We start from the raw sequence: 21,435 nt of genomic DNA, 5'->3' as shown, positions 1-21,435 counted from the left end.
TATAGGAAGTCATTAGATATAGGATTATAAGATATAGAAAAAGAGTTAAAAGAATGAGTATATATTTATATTAATGTTAACATGTTAATGTGATAAAGTTTATTTTAAAAGTTGATATAAGATTATATATGTGTTTAACATTTTAATAAACTACTTGCTATTACTCATTATGTGAAATAAAATAAAAAATATCAAAAATCCAACTGCCAAATTAAATTTTCGAGAGATGAAATCGAACATTTAAATTACGATCAACCTTACTTTTACAACCGCGAACTGAACACTTAATTCTGCTCGTAGATTTACAACGCGGAGAAAATTCCATATTAATAAAAATACAAAGCCAGTAACGCAAAGCCAGTACGACCGCACGTCAAGCCTGTACAATGCCACGAGATCTGTAAGAGTCCAGTGCTTTCACTTTCGACCACCAGATGTCATGGCGACGAATGTCAGATCCCAATAGACACTGTCGTGTTTCTTGATATTATCTATAAGTATAGGAGAAACAGATATATGTAGGGGAGTCGGCCCTATTTTTTCGGTGCCGATTTTTAACAACAAAATAAATCATTTTAGTGAAATATAGTATACCATTGTAAAGAGTGAACCCTTGGCTACAAAATTTATACAGGCATTTTTGGTCTACGTCGCTTTGTTCAACCGGTATAGAGTAAAAACGACAAAGGTGCAAAAATCGAAAAGTCAAATTTCCCGGGGCGGAGTCGTTACACCCCCGGGGCAGAGTCGTGTCTTCATTCTCGGACTGGATTTTAAATAAAGATACATAATTTTGATCATAAAAAATAATAGAATACACTTTATTCATTGTTTTTTAGTAGAAAAATGGAAAGCGGAAAATAATTTCAAAAAAATCAATTTTTTTTCGTTAACAGTTAAAGCATGTAAAAACAGAGTCTGACGAGCGCACGCACTCGTTGTGTGCCTTACGCCTGCACGAAATGCACTGTTTTTCATCGGCTCTGTTTTCTCCGAGCATACGCAGCACATATTATTTAGCTTTCTTGACATCGTTTTTCGCCCACTGCTCGTCGAAGGCTGCGGTTCTGATTGCATGGCATTTTTTGGGCCGGCCCAAAACTCTCTCCCTCCCTCCCTCCCTCCCCTCTCTCTCTCTCCCCCTCTCTCCCTCCCTCCCTCTCTCCCTATATTATTGTGATGGTGTTTATAGACACAAAAAAGAAAATGTGTTCCTAATTTTTCCCGGGGGACGAAATTTAGATATATTTAAGGGGACGAAATTAAGGCCTCCGAACAATAAAAAATATAAGAAACAAGGAACAGATATTAGCGATTAGGACTAAAGAATCAAGAATAAAGTTGGATGCATGATGAAAAATACAGACAACAGAAACAGGGAATAACACAGGCAATATTATAGATTTTTAACCTATCGGAAGTCGTGTATTAATGCTACACCAGCTTTATTTCTGATTTATTATTTCTAATCGCTATTATAATATCTGTTCCTTGTTCCTTATATTTTTCATTGTGCGGGGGCCTTTAGGCACAGAGCCATTTTCAATTTTATGCTTGCCGGTTCTAACCTACAGTGGCAGAATAAGATCGTCACTTCGGAATATGAAAATAGAGACAATACACTATATCTATAAGCAAGAATAAATGATAGTCACATACCTTATAGATATGCCTGAAATACAACTTCGAATGTCATCAAATAATATATACAGTGCGCTACGCGTGAACAAACAAAATGTTTTTAGTCACTCAATAATGGACGAGTTGCACGTGTGTATGCTGCCAGCTCATGAATACTATCTCTATACTCTAAATTTCTAAGATCAAAAGCGGGCAGCAGTAATTAACAGCGCAGATCGGCCGGGGGACGAAATTAGGCACAGGGACGACATTTGGACACCTTACTTATTTCGATTTGTATCATATTATAGCGCAGATTCATGGCGTGGAGGAAATGATTAATTGAATTCGAGTAAACTGTATAACTGCAATGAAATTACATTGATTATTATTTCGTTCCAACATATTTGCACTTTATAAGTTGAACGTACTTTTTAAGAGACCACGTACATGTGATATACACGCACAAGTTGAATTCCTCGAGGAACGAAGGTAGCTACGTCCATTGCATTGTTCCCGTTCCGTGGCCACTGTATTCGGTGGAACGCGGTAACATCCTGCTAACGTCTGGCCGTTACTATGAAATGTCAAACATTGCCCATCGGCATAACTCACTTGCAACTATCTTGATTACGGATGTATGCTTTTCTGAAATTCCATTGCGCATTCTGATCATCGCGTCGATGCCATAGTCTGTCGTTATTTCGATATGTAATATAATAACGATCGAGTCGGTATTAGGTAAATACTATTATAATATTTTTGCGCTAAAAACTACGCTACTTTATATTTGTCACGTGACTACGTAACTATGAATGTGAAAAATAAAAGACAAAGGATACACCATACACTGCCGGCCAAAAGTCTAAGACTACATATAAAATTTAAAAATATTTTAACAAAACATTACTTTGAAACAAAGTTTGTGTCTTATCTTAATTTAAAAATAAATAAGGATTATATTTAACACGGTTGTGATTAACACAACATTGTTTAATTTCAAGAAAGTGGACTACGGCCTTTTTTCCAAAACTAAACTGTGAATTATTGTACATAAAAGATGGGTGGAAGAATTTTCCGTCAGAAAAAATTAATAATCTTGTAACTAGATTAGCTACAATCTAGATATTAATCTGGATTAATAAAAAAGTTATTAAATGTAGGGGTGGCTTTACTTTTTAACGAAAAAATGTCTAATACTCTTTAATATCTAATATCCTCATCTTGTAAAAATATTTTTTGTAAAACTCTCAAACATTTTATATTATTTTTTAGTTTATTATAAAAAATGAATAAAATGATAAAAATATGTTAAATATAATAATGCATAAGTACGATTTTATATAATAGATATTTTTAATTAACTTTTGATCGACAGTGTATATTTTAATCTCTCGACTTAATAATACAACTAATGCAACGACATTCTTATTCTACGTACATGTGCTATTACAATAAGAATGAGGATTGAAAAGAATAATTTAGAATAAGGAGTTGATTTTAAGTGTAGGATATTTCAATTATATATACTCACAATATTCTTTAATTTCTGTAATGTATACGATATTAAACTTGTATATATTTTATCTTATATACATATATTATTGTTAGAAATATGTTGGATTGTGTAACTTCAGTTAAACAAAAGAATTATTGATCTTAAGGAGGGAGCGGCACATCCATTTAAGTCTATTTTGTTCGAGAGAGGTTGCATATATTTTCTCTTATAAGCTAAATAATATCTGTTTCAGAAGACAAAAACATATTTACATACACACAATAAATCAGTGACGCAATAGATACATTAAAAGAACATAAATATTAGTTGGTGAATAATCCCTTTCTTTATCTGATTTCAATGTGGTAGTATTTCTTAAGAACACTTCAGGGTTCTGTTCGTTTTCATCTTTTAACGTTGAGTCATTATAAGAAGACTTATCCAAGCATGTAAACCTTTAAATGTACCATGAAATGGTTACTATAAATATTCATAGAAAAGTATATCATGAAAAGGATCATTCATCTGAAATTATCACCCACAGAATACATACTAAATATCAGACAGTAAATTAAATCAAAGGTAAAATATGAAATATTCAGTTTCCAGCGTTGGAAATTATGACTCAATAATTCTAAGCTAGAGATGGTAAACAAGATCACCACCGTAACGATTGTTATCTTTACAACGTAATAGATAGTCGTGACAAATCCTTAATATGTTTAAGAATAACTTAACGTATATGAACATAGAATACAGAGTTTCTTTTACATTTATGTGCACTTTTCACAAGAATCGTGTTTCTCAAACTATCAAAATGAATCGTAATGGAATTGACAAACTTATTTGATAGCAATCAATTGAATGAAAATGTATCTTGTACTGAGCTCAGCTTTTCGTTATAAAACCAGCAAGGTTTGTTATCATAAGAAGGACTTTCTTTCCGAAAGTTGACCTTCCTTGAGGTAACCAATTTAGTGGCCTCTGTAAAGAGAGATTGAATACAAGCCGACTGTAACGAACGTTACCTAAGGCTCTGTTCAACTAGCAAAACATCGATAGATTTCTTGGTTTACCTCACAAACAGCAGAATCGTCGCTTCTGGATAGGCACATCCTTGAAAGGATGGCGTGACTGGCTTGCGCCGTAATTGAATCCCTCTTATTAATGTTGATAATAATTAGCTACGAGGGAATGCTCGAAACAGTAACGGCAGTAGTCGTCCTTCCTTCTTTAGAAATATACTGGAATACTGGCCCTCCTTCCTTCGTGTAATTAACTGAGCGGCCAGCTCTCGTGCTTCGTGGAACTTCTCGTTCGGATGTGGGATGAATCAATGTCCCTTTCGATGAAGTGATTAACAAATCTCTTGGATGATGCAACATCCTTTTTACGTACTGATCGTATACACGTGCGACTCGATCCACGTTTCGGTAACGAATGGCCGTTCGCGCTGCGACGAGATCGAGCATGTTAGGCCCGCGCATGCGCCTACAGCCTCACTTTGTCCGGGCTCGCATCGCAACCGAGTCACGGTCGGCTCACGTGACCGACGTCCCCCGAACAATGCCGACTGCGCCGCGCGCTTCTATATATATGAATATACTTATGTGCTAGGACATATATATATCTCTCTACATTATATATTATATCTAATTATCATTTCCGCCTAATGTTAAGTACAATATTTATAATATATATGTTAGTATAGCTGTCAACTCTATCTACCTTTTTTTAGTTGCTCAAGAAATCTGTTTTCTGTTTGTTACAGAGAAACGATAACCTCGACTTGTCTTTGAACGTTCCGCAGCATCATCAAACATCATACCATCACGACAGCTACAATATGTCGGACCAGGTGAGTGAATCATCATCGATTTATCGGCAGCTGCCATATTCATATGGCGATTTTACTTATAGCAAAGTGGTTCAGCCGTTCACAGATTACACTAGTTAACAATGAAAATGTATCCTGCATTAAAACAGTCAGTTCTTATTAATATACATATATTATGATGCTAATAACAAATATGTCAACAATAAAAATTTTTTTTTTAAATAGAACCGACTTCAAAAAGAGCTCTAAAAAGTGTTTAAAAAATTGAAAAAAATTGAAAAAAGCTTTAAAAAGTATGAAATATAATACTTTTAAGAATCCCTTTCAATTTTTTGAAGTCGGCGCAAAATTAATAATATTTTTAAGAATCCCTTTCAATTGTTTGAAGTCGGCGCCAAATTAATAATTACTAAATTAATTATTTAATAATATTGGTTCTATTTTTAAAAAAAATTTTTATTTTATACTTTTTTAGTGCTTCATTAAATTAATATGAATAAAAAATAATAATTTATTAGTTGCTTATAATTATCATCACATATTTCTTTATTGTTCCGTACGTATATGTTCTAACACGATATTTTATGAACTAAAACGTTTCTGGGGGATTGCTCTATAGGACAGTGAAAACCGCATCCAAATCCGTCCAGTAGTTTCAGAGAAAATCGCGGACATACATACATACTCGCCGAATACAGAACCTCCTTTTTGAAGTCGGTTAATAACAATTAAATTTTAGTTCTAGTTTTTATGATACAATAAGACGGATGCAATATAAGAAATAAGATGTAAATGATGAACATGATGAGCGTTTTCACCAAGATATTTCGCCAATGGAAAAGAGATAACAGAGTAGAGTCCTGCCATGTTATAGCAAACTACTGTTCGGCTGTAGCCAGAAATACTTCAGAAGTAGCTTACAAGTGACAAATCAAGCAAAAGAACTCAAATTAAGTTTTAAATAACTTAGACTAGCAAGATTTGTTCAATAATAAATTATTTTTTAGTCAATAAATTGTGTGAAGAAAACAAATACAAAAGAACTCTTTAGAAAATAATTGAGTTTATATTATCTTCAGTATCTTAAATATGCATTTTTTTATTATTATGTATAATCTATGTTTCTTGAACTGAAGTTAAGTAATGTTTTTCATGCAGCTCATACTTGGTCTATTTAAGTGTAAATAAATGGAACGATTTTAAAATAAAGTAGGATACAAATTTTTATAATTGTATCTTACATAAGTGTCAGAGAATCTTGAAACACGAAAGATAGGAAAAAAGATAAAGCCCCTTGCACAATAGGCGATAGCGACAGCGACAAAGGTATAGCTTTGTCGGCAACCTTGTCGCTGTCGCTATCGCTATCGCTATCGCCTATTGTGCAAGGGGCTTAAGGAATAGAAAAAAAGATAGGGACATAAATTTGCGGCCAATATATATGTCAAATATATCGAATTTAATAATCTATTTCATTGAAATTACATGGATTTGTCCCGTATTTCTATTAATATTTTTCAATCGCGTTTCAATTTTAGCTATTATATTTATGGTGCGACCTAATTTAAAAAAGCTCGGAAAAATTTCTTATTTTTAATATTGGTTTACATGTTCTTATTTTTTATTTTTATTTTGAACTATCCTGATTGAATAGCAACATAATCGATTTAATAATGACTGAATATGCACGGAAAATTTATGTTAAATATAACATAAATCACATGTCCCAAACTGTCTATTCAAATTTTTGTGTAAATTTAACATAATATGGATGTATTAAATGGTAGCACCTAGGGGAGAGTTGGATATTACCGAGCCCCTAAGAATTGAAGCGTATATCTAAGCTTAGAAATGTTTCAAAAAAACAAAATGTGCAGTTTTAGATAGGTAATTTATTTGGCTATCCATATATAATAGTAATAATCTTCAAACTAAAATATTAACAATTTTCCAAAAAATGAAAAAACGCGGTATTACCTAACTGGTCTGATAATATCGTGCCTATAAAAATTACTCTGGCTTTAGCCAGTGACATGAAGTAGAACACAATAACAAAATGTTTTTTTATATTGTTTTTTGTTTATTTATATTGTTTTTTTATGTTTTTTTATGCATTAATATTGTCTAGTAGGTACCTACATATAAAAATAAGTGAATGTGTTAACAAATAACGATCATTATAAATTAAAATCAAAACTTAAGCAACGATCTTTTCTGTAAGCACCTTACATTGTAAACTAAACAGTCTTGGTAACTCTTAACACACAGTTATCGTTATACCTATTGTCTATGAATTACAAAAACAACTTTAAAATCTTATCAGTCTCCAAAATTCAATCAGTCTCAAAATTTCAACTTTAGGCGCGAAATTATCAAACTCAATCATTTCACTTTACAACCTTAAAATATATAGAAAAGAAACACGTGTTTCTAAAATCATTTTGAAACCTAATTTTATAGTGTTTTAGCCTATCAAATGCGTCAAATTTAATTCTGTAATGTAAATATTATATTACTCACCTCTTATCGAAACTACCAGCAAAATTACAGTGAATAAGCAGAAAATCTTGCAGAGCGCAGAGTCTTCACATGGACGGCCGGAACGAACTGACAGCGCATTCGCGGGGAGCATTCCGTGTTAGTCTATGATATTAAGATCATTGTAGGAGCGTAATACAAATAGTTATTGAGTTAAACAGTGGCGCGGAATTGTCAACCGCGCGGTAATATCCAAATCTCCCCTATACTAGAGTAAACTCGGATAAGATAGCCATAGAGGAAAGATGGCCAACCCATATTCATTTCATGTTTTATAGGCGAGCTAGATTGAAAGAAAATATGTTGGCCATCTTATCCGAGTTTATCCTATCTTAATATTTCAACAGAAAAGAAATGTAATTTTGATCATAATTTGAAGTTAATTGTGTGTACAATTAACATAACTTTTATGTTAAATCTTATGTTATGTTATAATTATCCCCACTTCTGTTATAGAGTAAAATCAACCCTCTTTTTCTGTAAATTTTTATTCCCACTTCTGTTATTAGCCCAGTCAAAGTAGGAAAAATGACAGAAATAATTCCAAAAGGTCTGAAATTTGGTAGAGATGTTCGTTTAGGCTTACTAATAAACGTCTAAAAAGTCCTTAAAAATTGAAAGTGAGCTGTCGCCGCCATCTTAAAAAATAAGTGCACTTTTTCAGTTTTTTGCATAAATCTCGTAAAATTATTATTATTATTATTAGTTTTTTGCATATATTTCGTAAAATATTGACTTTATTAAAAAAATACGCATTAACGAAATAAAAGCTTATTAAATTGTCTACAAAAAAGGTATTATTTAATGTTTTAATAACTATAGTTTTCGAAAAAATGGGCTGCAAATGTTGCGTGATAGCTAGTGAGCTCCAAACACTTTCTATATTATACATGAAAACCCCTATTTTTTATTATACCATCTTTTTCTACTAATTAATTTGCACAACTTTTGTCAGATAAAAATTGAAAGGTTGCAAGAAACACATAATATAGTAATATTTGTTTGACCTTAGGTATAGGCGTTAAGATCATGTAAAGGTCACTTTTAATTTTTTTAATGAAACAGTATATTTTTGAGACCAAATTAAGTCAAAAAGTCCTGTACATATTTTCCTCCAAAAACAGTTATCGAAATATCGTATTGCAAGAGTTACCAAGTTTTCCTTGAATATCTAAAAAAATATTAGGCAAATAAAAAAATATTTCCCACAAAAACTATTCAAATTAATTAGTAGAAAAAGATGGCACAATAAAAATAAGAGTTTTCATGTATAATATAGAAAGTGTTTGAAGCTCACTAACTACTCACGCGACATTCGCAGCCCATGTTCTCGAAAACTATTATAGTTATTAAAACATTGGATAATACCTTTTTTATAGACAATTTAATAAGCTTTAATTTCGATAATAGGTATTTTTTCAAGAAAGTAAATATTTTACTAAGATATATGCAAAAAATCGAAAAAGTGCACCTATTTTTCAAGATGGCAACGAACGCTTACCTTCAATTTTTCAGGACTTTTTAGATGTTTACTAGTAAGCCTAAACGAAAAAGGGAGACCGGGGCTCGTTGGCACAAGGGGCAAGGGCAATGCGTTTCGTTTATGTATTCATAGTGAAAGAAACAATGGAAAAGTAATCACAAAATATCTCTTTTATGACATAGATACTTTTCTCAAAGTTTTATTTAAATCAAACAAGTATTACAATAAAAAAAGAGGAAACTGATTCAAGAGGTGGCAAGTAAATTTTTGAGCGTTTCAAAATATTGTATTAATGTTTTTCAGCTTGAGAAGTAAATCAAAGTGGCGTATTATTATATAGTTAAAAGAAAATTTTCTGCTACTATACGACATGTTATTTTGAGAAACAACAGTAATTTATTGTTATAAAATGACTGAAATCAAACGTATGTGTGTAGGGATGGGGGATATTAAGGATCCCTTAGCTTGACTTGTTGTTGCCGTGCGCGTGAGACCTGTGTGAGTATGTGATTTGCAGGGTGCCGTTACGACTGACTTAGACGCCCCTATGCTAAGAATCGTTCGCGCGCCCCAGTATAAGGGCCCGGACACACACTTTTTCGTAACAGTAACAGTAAAGTTTCGACCAATCGCGTTGCTTGAATCGGGAACGTACGGCCGTACGTTCCCGAATCGAGCAACGCGATTGGTCGAAACTTTACTGTTACTGTTACGAAAAAGTGTGTGTCCGGGGCTGAAAGCTGCAAAAACAAATTTAAAAAACTAAAAATTCCTGCTTTTAACATTACCTAGAACCACGACGAGGACGTAGCAGGATAATGGTTCCGTTTTTTTTTTGTTTTTTTTTTATTTTTTTTGCATTTTTTATATTTTTTAATTTTTATATATATTTTTATTTTATTTTCATATTTAATATTATTATATTGTTTTAATATTATTAAGGTATTATTTTATATCATATTTTTAAGTAATACACACAATTTGTAAAACAATGGGAAAAAGAAAATGAACAAAGATAATAGAAATTAAAAAGAAAAAATTAAAAAATATTAAAAATTATGTTTTCTGGCTTTAGCCTTCGCAAATATTTCTATAACATCTTTGTAATCAAGATTATTAGCCAGTTCACTTTCAATTGATAAAAGTGCTAAATCAGATAATCGCGTTTGCGTCATTGTACTTCGAAGATAATTTTTGATTAATTTTAATTTTGAAAAAGTTGCCTCACCGGTTGCCACAGATACCGGGATAGTTAATAATATTCGAAATGCTATTGTTAAATTAGGGAATATTTCCAGAAAGCCGTTTTCAGCCAATTTATTTAAAACATCAAGTGGAGATTGCAAACTGCTTTGTTATATATCTGAAAATGTTGTTTTATACAGATTTATCTCGTCAAACAGTTCAATAGCATTTATGTCAGAAGAATTTGTGTTTTTGTTATACAATTTTGATTCCAAAGTTTTGCACTGATCTAAAGTAACATCAGAATCTGTTATATTATATAGAAATTTGAAAGTGTCATTATGACATACAAGCTGATCAAATCGTTCTTTTAAAGAATTTAAGGCTACGTCAATAATATAATTAAAAAACTCCACTTTAAATTTTTGTCTGGCATCTATAATTGGTTCATCTGGACGTTCATTGTCAAACCGTTTTCTTTTTCTTAAGCGAAATTGCGATACAAGTGGAAATTCTGGAGAAATATTTATTTCAGCTGCTATATCTTTGGCATTTATTTCAATGTCTGTAAAACCATTTTCACGATACTCTTTTAAAAAAGCAGTTACATTTTCAATTAAATTTATACATTGTGGTATGTTGATTTGATGTGACTGCAAAAATTTTGAAATAATATTGATTCTTTGCGAAATATCATACCAGCAGAGCATAGACAATATAAACTTATAAGTTGCAATTTTTTCAGCAATACTATGAGCTGTATTCTTCACAATATTATTATTTGCACTTTCAAAAATCTCTAGAAAACTATCGTAAATTTTTGGCAAATTATATCGTAAAGCTTTTACTGCATTTAGACGCGATCTGATACATTTTTTGGTGTTAAACCATAGTCTGAATTGTTCAAATGTTTTTTTTAAATGTCCCATCGATTTGGAGATCGAGAAAAAAAGTTAAAAATTTCTTGTATAAGAGAAAAAAACGAAAATGATTCTAATGATGCATCAGCAGCATCATTTACCATTAAATTTAAGGAGTGGCATGCGCAAGGAACGAAAAAAGCTAAAGGATTTTTATTTAAAATATGTTGTTGCACTCCATTGTTTTTTCCTTTCATATTGGAACCATTATCGTAACCTTGACCTCTCAGATTTTGTATATCTAAATTATTTGTTGATAGAAAATTTAAAATAGTATTTGCAATGGCTGCTCCTGTTTTATTATTTTCTTTAATAAAGCCAAGAAAGTGTTCGTAAATTTTAAATTGATTATTTTTATATGAAACAAAACGCACCACTATTGTTAATTGCTCCTGATGAGAAATATCTGGTGTTGCATCTACAATGATTGCAAAATACTTATTTGAATTGACTGAAGAAATTATTGAATCGGAAATTAATTTAGACATAGTTGAAAGTAGCTCATTTTGAATAATATTACTTAAATAATGGTGTCCACTTTCTTGTTTAACAAATCGACGCAAGTGTTCAGCCATGATTGAGTCAAATTCGGCTATCATCTGTACAAGTTGCAAGAAATTACCATTATTTGGGGTATATAAAGTATTGGATTTACCTCGAAAAGCTAAATTTTGTTGAGCAAGATATTTAACAATTAAAATTATTCGTTTAAAGACATTTCTCCAATGTGTTTCTTCAATACTTAAAATCTTTTTATTCTGAAAGTCTATAGTGTGCTGAGAAATCATTCGATTAGCGAAAAGTTGCCAAGATTTAAAAGCTTCGAGATGTTTCTTAGTTTGCTCATGATCTTTAGTGACACGATATATATTTGACCAATCAGAATAACCAGAAGAACTTGACAATTTATTTTCATTTCGTTTATATAAGGAACAAGGAAAACAGAAAACAGCATTTTTGGATTTTGAGTAAACCAACCAATTTCTGGATACCTTCTCACCATTAGCCATTGTACGGGTATATAAACTTGTTGAGAAACATCTATTATTTAAGTCTAATGGAAATTTAAAATCCATAATTTGTTTGGGAACACCGTGGTCAATCATCTGAGTCCGAAAATCTTCAGAAATTATATCAGGCCAGAGACCTGGGTCTTCAAATTGTTCAATCTGAACTAATCGAGAATTATTGTCAACGTTGATATTGGTATCAATATTGGTATCAATTAAAGCAGGAGGCGAATTTGGCAAGGATTTAGGAAATGAAACTTCTGTGATCGACGTTAATGTCGGATCCGAAGAAGTAGATATCAAAGAGGAAGCGCAAGAGGATGTGCTTGCTACCGCTACCAATGAAGTTGAAGAAACAGAAGAATTTGGTGTAGTTTTTAAAAATTTAGATAATGAGCCCGATAATTTTTTACTTTCTTCTTCTTTTCTCTTCCTTTCTTGGCGAAATTGAAAACCAGAAGGTTTTTTATTACTCATCTTTCTATAATTTATATATTTTATATTATATTTAAATATTTATGAGGAAAAAGGAAATAGATAGTGGTAGGCTGCGTGTTTCGCCACTCTAGTGTGGCATGTAGCTATAGGCAACTCTCAAGTACTATATAATGTCTCCAGTACAGATGGGTCGGGTTCGCTCTCCATAGACTAGGCCGCGCATGTGTTTACAATAATACGAGAAATGAGACGCAGCGTCGCGAGTCGCGACTCCGTCGAAAAGAAATGGAGGGGGATACTCAACAAAAGAAGAGCGTATACGCCAGTCAGCGCCACGGCTACGGCGACGGCTGGCCGTAGTCGCCGTAGACTGTTTTGCCCGCTGCCTGCGCGCCTGGTGGGGGACACGCACACAGCTGCGGAGCTGTGTACGTGTGCTCGGCGGCGCGGCGGCTCGGCCAGCTTCGGGCGAGTATGTCTGCGCTCTTCTACTCGCCCGAAGCTGGCCGAGCCGCCGCCGAGCACACGTACACGGCTCCGCAGCTGTGTGCGTGTCCCCCACCAGGCGCGCAGGCAGCGGGCAAAACAGCACCATTGGCATCTCTGTCATCAAGCCGGTAAAAACCTCTCCAAATTTTGCGCCCCTCAAATTTTGCGCCCTACGCTGAAGCGTGTACTGCGTACTGCCTAGTAACGCCGCTTGCTACCTACAATGCTGATAGAAGCTAGATATATATTTATATTAATATTTTTATATTGAAGAAAGCTACATTTAAAATAGTTTACAATTGTTTTTCTGCAACAGCATTTTGCTATTCGATTATTTATTACAAAATAACTTTAAAAGATACAATCTTTATCAAGAAGTACATATCTGTTACCCGTTTTATGTTTCTATTACGTTTTCATTTTAACATGAACTTTTGTCGCATAGCCAACTTACCCTACTATTGGGGCAAGTTGGCTACGATGCAGCACGTTCGTATTTCACTTATTACAAAGAAACTATACAGTATACAGGAGCGTTCCTGGTATGAAAATGTAGAGAAAGATTCTCTCTATCATATTAGTACTGTTTAATCATGAAAATTAGTTGCTTAAAAACTCAAATGCCGAAATTGTGAAAACTGTGCCAACGATCCCCGGTCTCCCCTATCTCTATCAAGTTTTAAAACTTTTAGAATTATTTCTGTCATTTGCTTTAATCGGACCTATTTTGACTGGTCCATATACATAGAGTAAAATCAACATTCTTTTTCTGTAAATTTTAACACATTTAATAAATTATACGTTCAAATTGTATTACTTTAACATATTTTTAAAATTATTTTAATAATTTTACATTTTATATTTGTTAAGTTCAATTAACACAGCAGACATATGTTAAATCTACACATATAAGTATGTGTTGATTACTTTACACAAAAACTTTAACCAGCGCAGATTTTTCACAAAAATACAAAAATTTGCCAATAGTGTGCTGATGCGACGATATATTTCAAATAGTCTACTTTTAGAACATATTATTTTAGAATGTATTAAAACAAACTAGTTCTGTATATCAATAATCGCGTTGTATAGAAAGAATATTTGAAAAATGAAATCTAGAATGGCACAAATAGCCAATGAATGCAGTCATGTCCCGATTAAATATAGGACGCGTTCAATCGGCCGCCAGTCGCTCGATTCAATTTAAGCGCTCACTAATTGCCAATCTGCGATAAATAACCATCGGTTATAATTTGTTTAACGCGGGAATATTGTGTATTTTGATTTTTCAGCTGTAGCAAATTTATCGAAAACAAATATCTTAATTCGTAGAAAAGTTAATAACAAAAATTGTTTGCTAAAGACAAATTGTTTACGTTAAAAATTTAATTTATTTTTATCTACGAATATTCACATAATTAGAAAAACACTTGCATATCATATTTGCATATAAATTATATTTTATTGTTATTGTATCTATATTGAAAGAACGTTAGTCGAAGAAAATGTTCCTCATGTTTCTATGGTGCGTTTCATCGTGTCATATTACCTATAAATGTACGCGAAACGGTGTTATTGCGATTCAAATGTTACGGCATTCTTATATATATTTAAAATGCTCTTTAATTGTAAAAAGTTGATTAAATTCAATGTTTTTACGTTTTATTTTATCTTTCTGCGTTTGTTCCCACCATAATAATTATTGAGACACTAAAAACAATATTTTATACTTTAGTTTTTTTTGAAAAATGAAATTATATAATTGACCTAACTAATTGCTATCAGATTTCCGGAAAAATATCTATAAAAGAATTATTAAATATCTGCAGAAAGTAAATGAATACCTCTTTGAGCATTTAAGGGGTTACATGGGTCTTGAAGGCAAAAAAAAAGCTTATTTTCTCGAATTTTTTTTAAAGATACGACACGAATTACACAATTTATTTTTTTTTTAATATAAAAGTACAACATGTAAACAATATTTCCTCAAAATTTCAAAGGAAAATATTGAAAATTCAGCCGTTGGCAATTGCTTCCAGTAGACCATCCAGAAAAAAGTGTCCCCACGGTAGTCAGCATAACTTTTTTAATTTTTATCTGAAATGAAAAACCCAAAGTTTTTCTTATAGTAGGTGAGTATATCTTGTCCTTGAACGAAGGATTTAAAAAAAAATTGAAAATTGAATTTTTGGTAGCGTTTCTTGCAAAAGATGTCATTTTTGGCATAAAATTAGGCCATGTATTGGCTTGTAAAATGAGTTGTAATCGAAGATAAAATAAATCCTTCGTTCAAGGACAAGTAAATCATGTCTAAAAGAAGTGTGCAAAATTTCAAGTCGATCGGTGCAATAGTTTTCGAGAAATTTTGACTACCGTCTTCGAAAAAGTGGTTTTGAGAAAAACGCGTAAAGTTTTAAAGAGGAATAAAACAGAGAAAACAATTTTTTTTTAACTTACATGGAATCATCGATTCCAGATCCATAAAGTAGAGGCCCTTCTGCAGCTGCGATGTCTAAAGCGTCTTTTTGTTCTTGTCGAAGTCGAATTCTGAGACGCTCGGCGCCGCCACACCGACCGACGCCGGTCGAGTCATGCCAAATACGTCACACGGAGAAAATTGCTACGGTTGTTACAACAACATTCTCTATGATTGAAAAAGAAATGTATGTGAATTCAAGTTAAATTGATATTACATTGAATGTAGCTGTTAAGATATGCTCATTTATACAGTTTTCATAACCGTAGTTCTTACGATACGTGACATTCGGTTACAATACCCTCGTATATGGTTGCCTCAACCAAAGGATTATTGCTATCTCTCTTATGTGGTCTGCAGCACAAATATTATGGTTGAGAGATCCATAAGATATAGCTGGACGGTACAGCACTGAATCACTGCATGATTGAGAGGTTAGTTCCATTGCGCGCGCAAAAGAATTTTTGCATAGAATAAAGTGGATTTGATAAGGATGTTTTAACTTTATAAATATACTTTTTTCATAAATATATTTACGAACACAAAATTTCGTAATGAGCCGACACTGGTTTCTGACATTCACCCGACATTAAGAAATATTATATTATATATCCAATTCAAAATTTTATTACTCTTTTTAAACTGAATTTGTTTCTTAAGATGATTTTTGAAAAATTATATATTTGCGCTGGTTATGCCATATGTAGACTATATATAACACTTACATTAAATTAAGAAGTAGTCTACCACGTAAGGCAGTTGGCTCACGATCCAGAGGTCCCGAGTTCGAATCCCACCAAGGTAAGTGTTTTTTTCAAATACGAGAAAATATTTATAATCATAGACTGCATCTTAAGAAACAAATTTAGTTAAAAAATAGTAATAAAATTTCGAAATAAATAATTTTTTTTGTCGGGTGAATATTTGTTCATTATGGTTGTAACATCCATATATTATGGTTGCAACATCCATATAGTAGCTACCCTCACTAAGGTTAGGGCAACCATATAGGTCACTTCCAGAGTACTATGGTTTCCATAACCCTTTTGTATGGATGGGCGAAAATTAACATTATTATTCTGTTGTAGCAACCGTAACTTTTTCTCCGTGCAGGCTATAAAACTATCTCTTTTCTACAGTTTTATTCCGATCGATTTGAAACTTTGGGAAAATATTCCTGACACTTTGTACTTTTATATAAAAAATTATCAAAAAAATGAATTTTTTGAAGTTTTAAGACCCATGTAACCCCTTAATAAAAATTTAATAGGTGAGAAGTTTTTTGTTGTAACTCGTTAACTATGCATTATAGGCAAAAATATTTCAGATAAATGTTATCAGGCTTAATAAAAGCTATTCGAGTATTTAAGGGCATATGTTTACCTCGTTCCATTTAAAAAAAAATAAGAGGGCCTTCCTTGGGGGTTTCCAACATTTTTTTTATCCATTAAATTGTCAGCCGCCCTATCCTATTTAATGTAAAAACAAATTCAAATTAATATCTCTAGCAATAGCAGAGAAAACAGTAGTAACACTTTATGTGGGACACCCTGTACATTAACGTCAGAAATATGTAAAAAAGACCGGGGCTAAATGACTTCAGGGGTATGTTATTTACGTACTTCTCTTATTTATCTTGAGAGGAACAATCCGAACAATGAATACAAAATCGCTTAATAATCCTTTTAGAATACAGATACTCTTTCCCCAATTTCATTAAAATCAGAATAATATTACAACCCATGTGCGAATGTCGGACTTCTGCCAGAGTTGTCCGCATGGCCCAGAAGTGGCACAATATTGGCTGCCAAGACTTGATGGGTGGTGCTGCCCCAGTACGGATAAACCGCTAGATCAGTATTGTGCCAGTACCCCCATGCAACCATATTCTGTTCTGAGCCGAGTCTCGTCTCAGTACTGACCGTGTATAAGGCCAGAAATGATATTGATCTACGGCCGAGAGTCGGCTCAGTACTGGGCATGTATTGGGTCGACTTAGAAAATTTCCGCTCGGGCGGCGCCGGAGGTAACAACCGCGCGAAAGCAACACGCCGCGATGGGAGTTTTCGCTAGAGCCCACGCCGGAGGTAACGACCGCGTTCATGCCGTCGTCGTCGCTCTCAGCGGTCAAGTCCCGATGGTCTCGATATTTCGCCTCCAGCGCCCGTAAGCGACCGTGCGTAAGACCGTGCGTCGCCGATCGCTCGGCCGGCCGGTTGGGTACTATAAGAGGTGCGGTGCGCTCGGCGAGCCGAGCGACACGAGCGATACGTACGGACGTGCAAACGCGTTTCGCTTGGTCCGTACAAATGTGTAAAACGTTTGTGCACAACGCATTCCATGGAATACGTACACGAAAGGGGCACATACGACGAAGTCGATGCGGGGAGCATCGTTTCCCGTTCGCTCGCGCTCGTAGTCGATCGCCACCGTCGTGTAACTTATACGAACACAGCATTGCCACGAGTATCGAAAGACCGAATTGGACTTGGAGAAATTCTCGCTTGAGCGGCGCCGGAGGTAACAACCGCGCGAAAGCAACACGACGCGAGGGGATTTAGAAAGCTTTTTGCTCGAGCGGCGCCGGAAGTAACGACCACGGCACGAAAGCAACACGCCGCGAGTATGATATGGCAATCAGTGTTATCCCCGTACTGGTACTCTGTGTCGGGCCAAAGTTGGCGCCAAGACTGGGACCCGTGTTATCATTCCGACATTGCCCCAGTAATGACCCCGATCTTAGCTTGTACTGGCCCAGAATCGTCAGCCAGTACTGGTAACTCTGGCACCAGTACCAAGCCAGCACTGAGCCTTTATGAAATTTGCACATGGGAATTAAGAAATAGAAGAAACTGATTTAGTAATAGCAAAGTAAATTTTCAAGCCTCTCGAAATATATAAATTATTTTTATATTAATACTCCATTGTGAGTGATTAAAGTTAAGCAACCTGTTACTAGCTAGAATAAAGTTTCTTATAAGTATATGATATACCTACTATTTCGGATAATAAATCAAATTTTTATTCATGACTAGCTTGATACACTCGTGCTTCGCTACGGTATCCGTGAAACACGTTTTACCCCTTTTCATCCCGTTAGGGGTCGAATTTCTAAAAATCCCTTCTTAGTGGGTGCTTACGTCATGAGAGGAATACACTACCCGAATTTCATGTTCCTAGGTTCAGGGTTTCGGGCTGGGCGTTGATGAGTTAGTCAGTCAGTCAGTCAGGACATTTGTCTTTATATATATAGATTGAAATATATAGAACGACCAGGATAAGGTTGACGTGGCGCCTAAGCATAGCGCCTAGTAGGTATAATTTAATACATGAATAATGACATCCTAACTTTGTCCTAATCATGAAATCCAATTTATGTTGACGTAACTAAAAAAACAAAAAATATTACATTCTAATTATTGAAAATATGTCTTTGCATTTTCTTCTAAAGTAAAATAACTACAGGAAAGCTTATTTATTACAAAATAGCTTTGCTTGATAAAATTTTGTTCAAGGTGCAGATTATGTTTATTTTATATGTGGCCTTCTCACCTTGCGCTATTAGGCAACTGAACTCCGATACCAAGGCCACGTCGCTGCATGTACATATGTGTGTGTTCATATTTTGATTATTACAAAACAAAATATATGGTTAGGGGAGACCGGGGCTCGTTGGCACAAGGAGCAAGTTGTTAATGCATCCCGTTTATGTATTTATGGCGAAAGAAACAATGGAAAAGTTATCACAAAATATCTCTTTTATGACATAGGTAGGGGAGACCGGGGCTAAACCGCCAGCGGGGTTGAACCGCCAAATCAAATATCTCGGAACCTGTATATTGTGCGAACTCGCTATTAACATTGTAAACGCTGCTTATGGTACCCATGTGACCAACGGAGTTTCGGCAGGTTACCTGCCGTGTTATGATTTTTACGAGGGCAAACGTGTTTTCGGAAGGTGAAAGTGAAATTTTCTGCGCGTGGAAATATTGTAATATCTGCAATAATATTTGCTCTCCAAATCTCGCGGTACGTGATTATAAAGAGTAATGCATGCTGAACACGAATCCAGTGTAGTTTTTTCATTATCGTTGATGTCTAATATTTCGTGGGCGATCAAACCTGAAACTTATGTTTGGGGCTTATCCGCCAGTAAGCACCCGGGGTTGGTCCGCCAGTCTCGTCACTGTGGCGCGCCGGGCGCACGACTTCAGCTCACGGCGATTTCAGGTTAGGTTTCCCTCGAGCGTGATTCTGTCTTCCCTTGCACGTGCGTCAGTTTGTGTAGGAGGGAAATGGTACGCACGTATCGTCGCAAAACGGGTGTTTTTGGGTGTTTTGGCCGACCGAAAAGATGGCGGACCGTTGTTTTCGAGATCGCTTACGCTCACGACACGTCGGCGAGGTACGGCGAGGCACGGCACGGCTCTGAGATCCCGCGATTTCCGCGCGAGAGTTGACATGCCGCGCGCGCTGTAGATCGTCCCGACTCCCGGCCGCGGTAAATCGTCGTTGTTGGTCGTTGTGTCAGTGACAGTCGCGCGTGCGACCGCATCGTCCAGCGTTCGCCGCATCGTCTCGGCGTCATTGTCGCCGCCGTTGTAGTGGTGGTGGTGTCGGTGGTGGTCATCGTCGTCGTCGTCGTCGTCGTCTTCGTCGTCGTGGTGGTCGTGGCCGTTGTCGTCGTGGTGGTCGTGGCCGTCGTCGTCGTGGTGGTCGTGGCCGTCGTCGTCGTGGTGGTCATGGCCGTCGTCGTCGTCGTCGTCGGCGCGTCGAGGAATCGGCGCGAGAACGCCGTCGAGTCGGTAAAATGGTCGCGCTCCACCGCGAGCTTTTCTAACCCCCCTGTCGCTATTTATCGCTCCCCCGCGAGAAACGCGGCTTGGTTAGGTTGCTCGAGGGTCCGCGCTGATCCTATGGCACCGGAACGCCGTCACGCGTATTCCCCGTGGTTGCCCGCGTTGACAATGTGACGTGCCGTTGGGGAGTTTACGATTTGGTTAACCTCTGTATTCACGTGCCTAAATTGTTTTATGGAATAGGTAAAACAATTATTTTTTAATGTTTTGCATAAAAATTTTTAATAAATTTTTATATTTTTCTCTTAAAAAACAATTATTAAAATGTATCCTATCATTTTTCAGGATTACATGTACGTATATGTATTGAAAATGCAGTGTGGCGGATAAACCCCGGGGGGGTGGCGGTTCAACCCCGGCATTTTTGAGATTTCAATTTTTGCACCGTTGTCGTTTTTGCTCTATACCGGTTAAACAAAGCGACGTAGATAAAAATTTCCTTAATAAATTTTGTAGCTAAAGGTTCACTCTTTACAGTGGTATACCACATTTAACTTCAATTATTTATTTTGTTGTTAAAAATCGGCTCCGAAAAAAAACTGGCGGTTTAGCCCCGGTCTCCCCTACTTTTCCCAAAGTTTTATTTAAATCAAACAAGTATTATTTACAATAAAAAAAGAGAAAACTCTGATTCGAGAGATGGCAAGTAAATTTTCGAGCGTTTCAAAATATCGTATTAATGTTCTTCAGCTTGAGAAGTAAATCAAAGTGACGTATTATTAGTTAAAAGAAAAGTTTCTGTTACTATACGACATGTTATTTTGTGGAACAACATTTTATTACAATAAATTACTGTTGTTCCACAAAATCAAACGATGACTGAAATCAAACGTATCTAGGGATAGGATATGTTGGCTCATATTAAGACACGCTTAGTAGCTTGACCTGTTATTGCCGCGCGCGTGAGACCTGTGTGAGTATGTGATTTGCTACCTACAATGCTGATAGAAGCTAGATATATATTTATATTAATATTTTTATATTTAAGAAAGCTACATCTAAAATAATTTACAATTGTTTTCCTGCAACAGCATTTTGCTATCATTACAAAATAATTTTAAAAGATACAATCTTTATCAAGA

At 35.0% G+C, this 21,435-nt stretch overlaps 1 protein-coding gene and 3 long non-coding RNA genes across 4 annotated transcripts in view; 2 read left to right on the top strand and 2 right to left on the bottom strand.

Moving 5' to 3' along the window:
* The window catches only part of LOC139775993 (TOX high mobility group box family member 4), a 95,599-nt gene that overhangs the window by 29,665 nt on the left and 44,499 nt on the right, over window positions 1-21,435 (top strand). Inside the window, exon 2 of the mRNA XM_071712381.1 lies at window positions 4,890-4,976. Coding sequence (XP_071568482.1) covers window positions 4,890-4,976 — 87 coding nt within the window. The remainder of the gene's footprint in view (window positions 1-4,889; window positions 4,977-21,435) is intronic.
* On the bottom strand, window positions 1,976-4,742 carry LOC139775949 (uncharacterized). The gene is made up of 2 exons (XR_011718964.1): window positions 4,195-4,742; window positions 1,976-4,102 (listed from the first exon to the last, which is right to left on the bottom strand). It is a non-coding gene; the product is annotated as an uncharacterized lncRNA (long non-coding RNA).
* LOC139775971 (uncharacterized) lies at window positions 14,945-15,550 on the bottom strand. Its single transcript, XR_011718976.1, has 2 exons — window positions 15,476-15,550; window positions 14,945-15,115 (listed from the first exon to the last, which is right to left on the bottom strand). It is a non-coding gene; the product is annotated as an uncharacterized lncRNA (long non-coding RNA).
* On the top strand, window positions 19,227-20,875 carry LOC139775961 (uncharacterized). The gene is made up of 2 exons (XR_011718970.1): window positions 19,227-20,536; window positions 20,639-20,875. It is a non-coding gene; the product is annotated as an uncharacterized lncRNA (long non-coding RNA).

This window comes from Temnothorax nylanderi, unplaced genomic scaffold (genome assembly GCF_030848795.1).
Source record: "Temnothorax nylanderi isolate EJ_2023f unplaced genomic scaffold, tnyl_v1.0 TNYL_tig0109_pilon, whole genome shotgun sequence".
NCBI classification, from domain to species: domain Eukaryota; kingdom Metazoa; phylum Arthropoda; class Insecta; order Hymenoptera; family Formicidae; genus Temnothorax; species Temnothorax nylanderi.
Note: the sequence above shows the minus strand (reverse complement) of the source record. Positions and strands in the feature narration are given on the sequence as shown.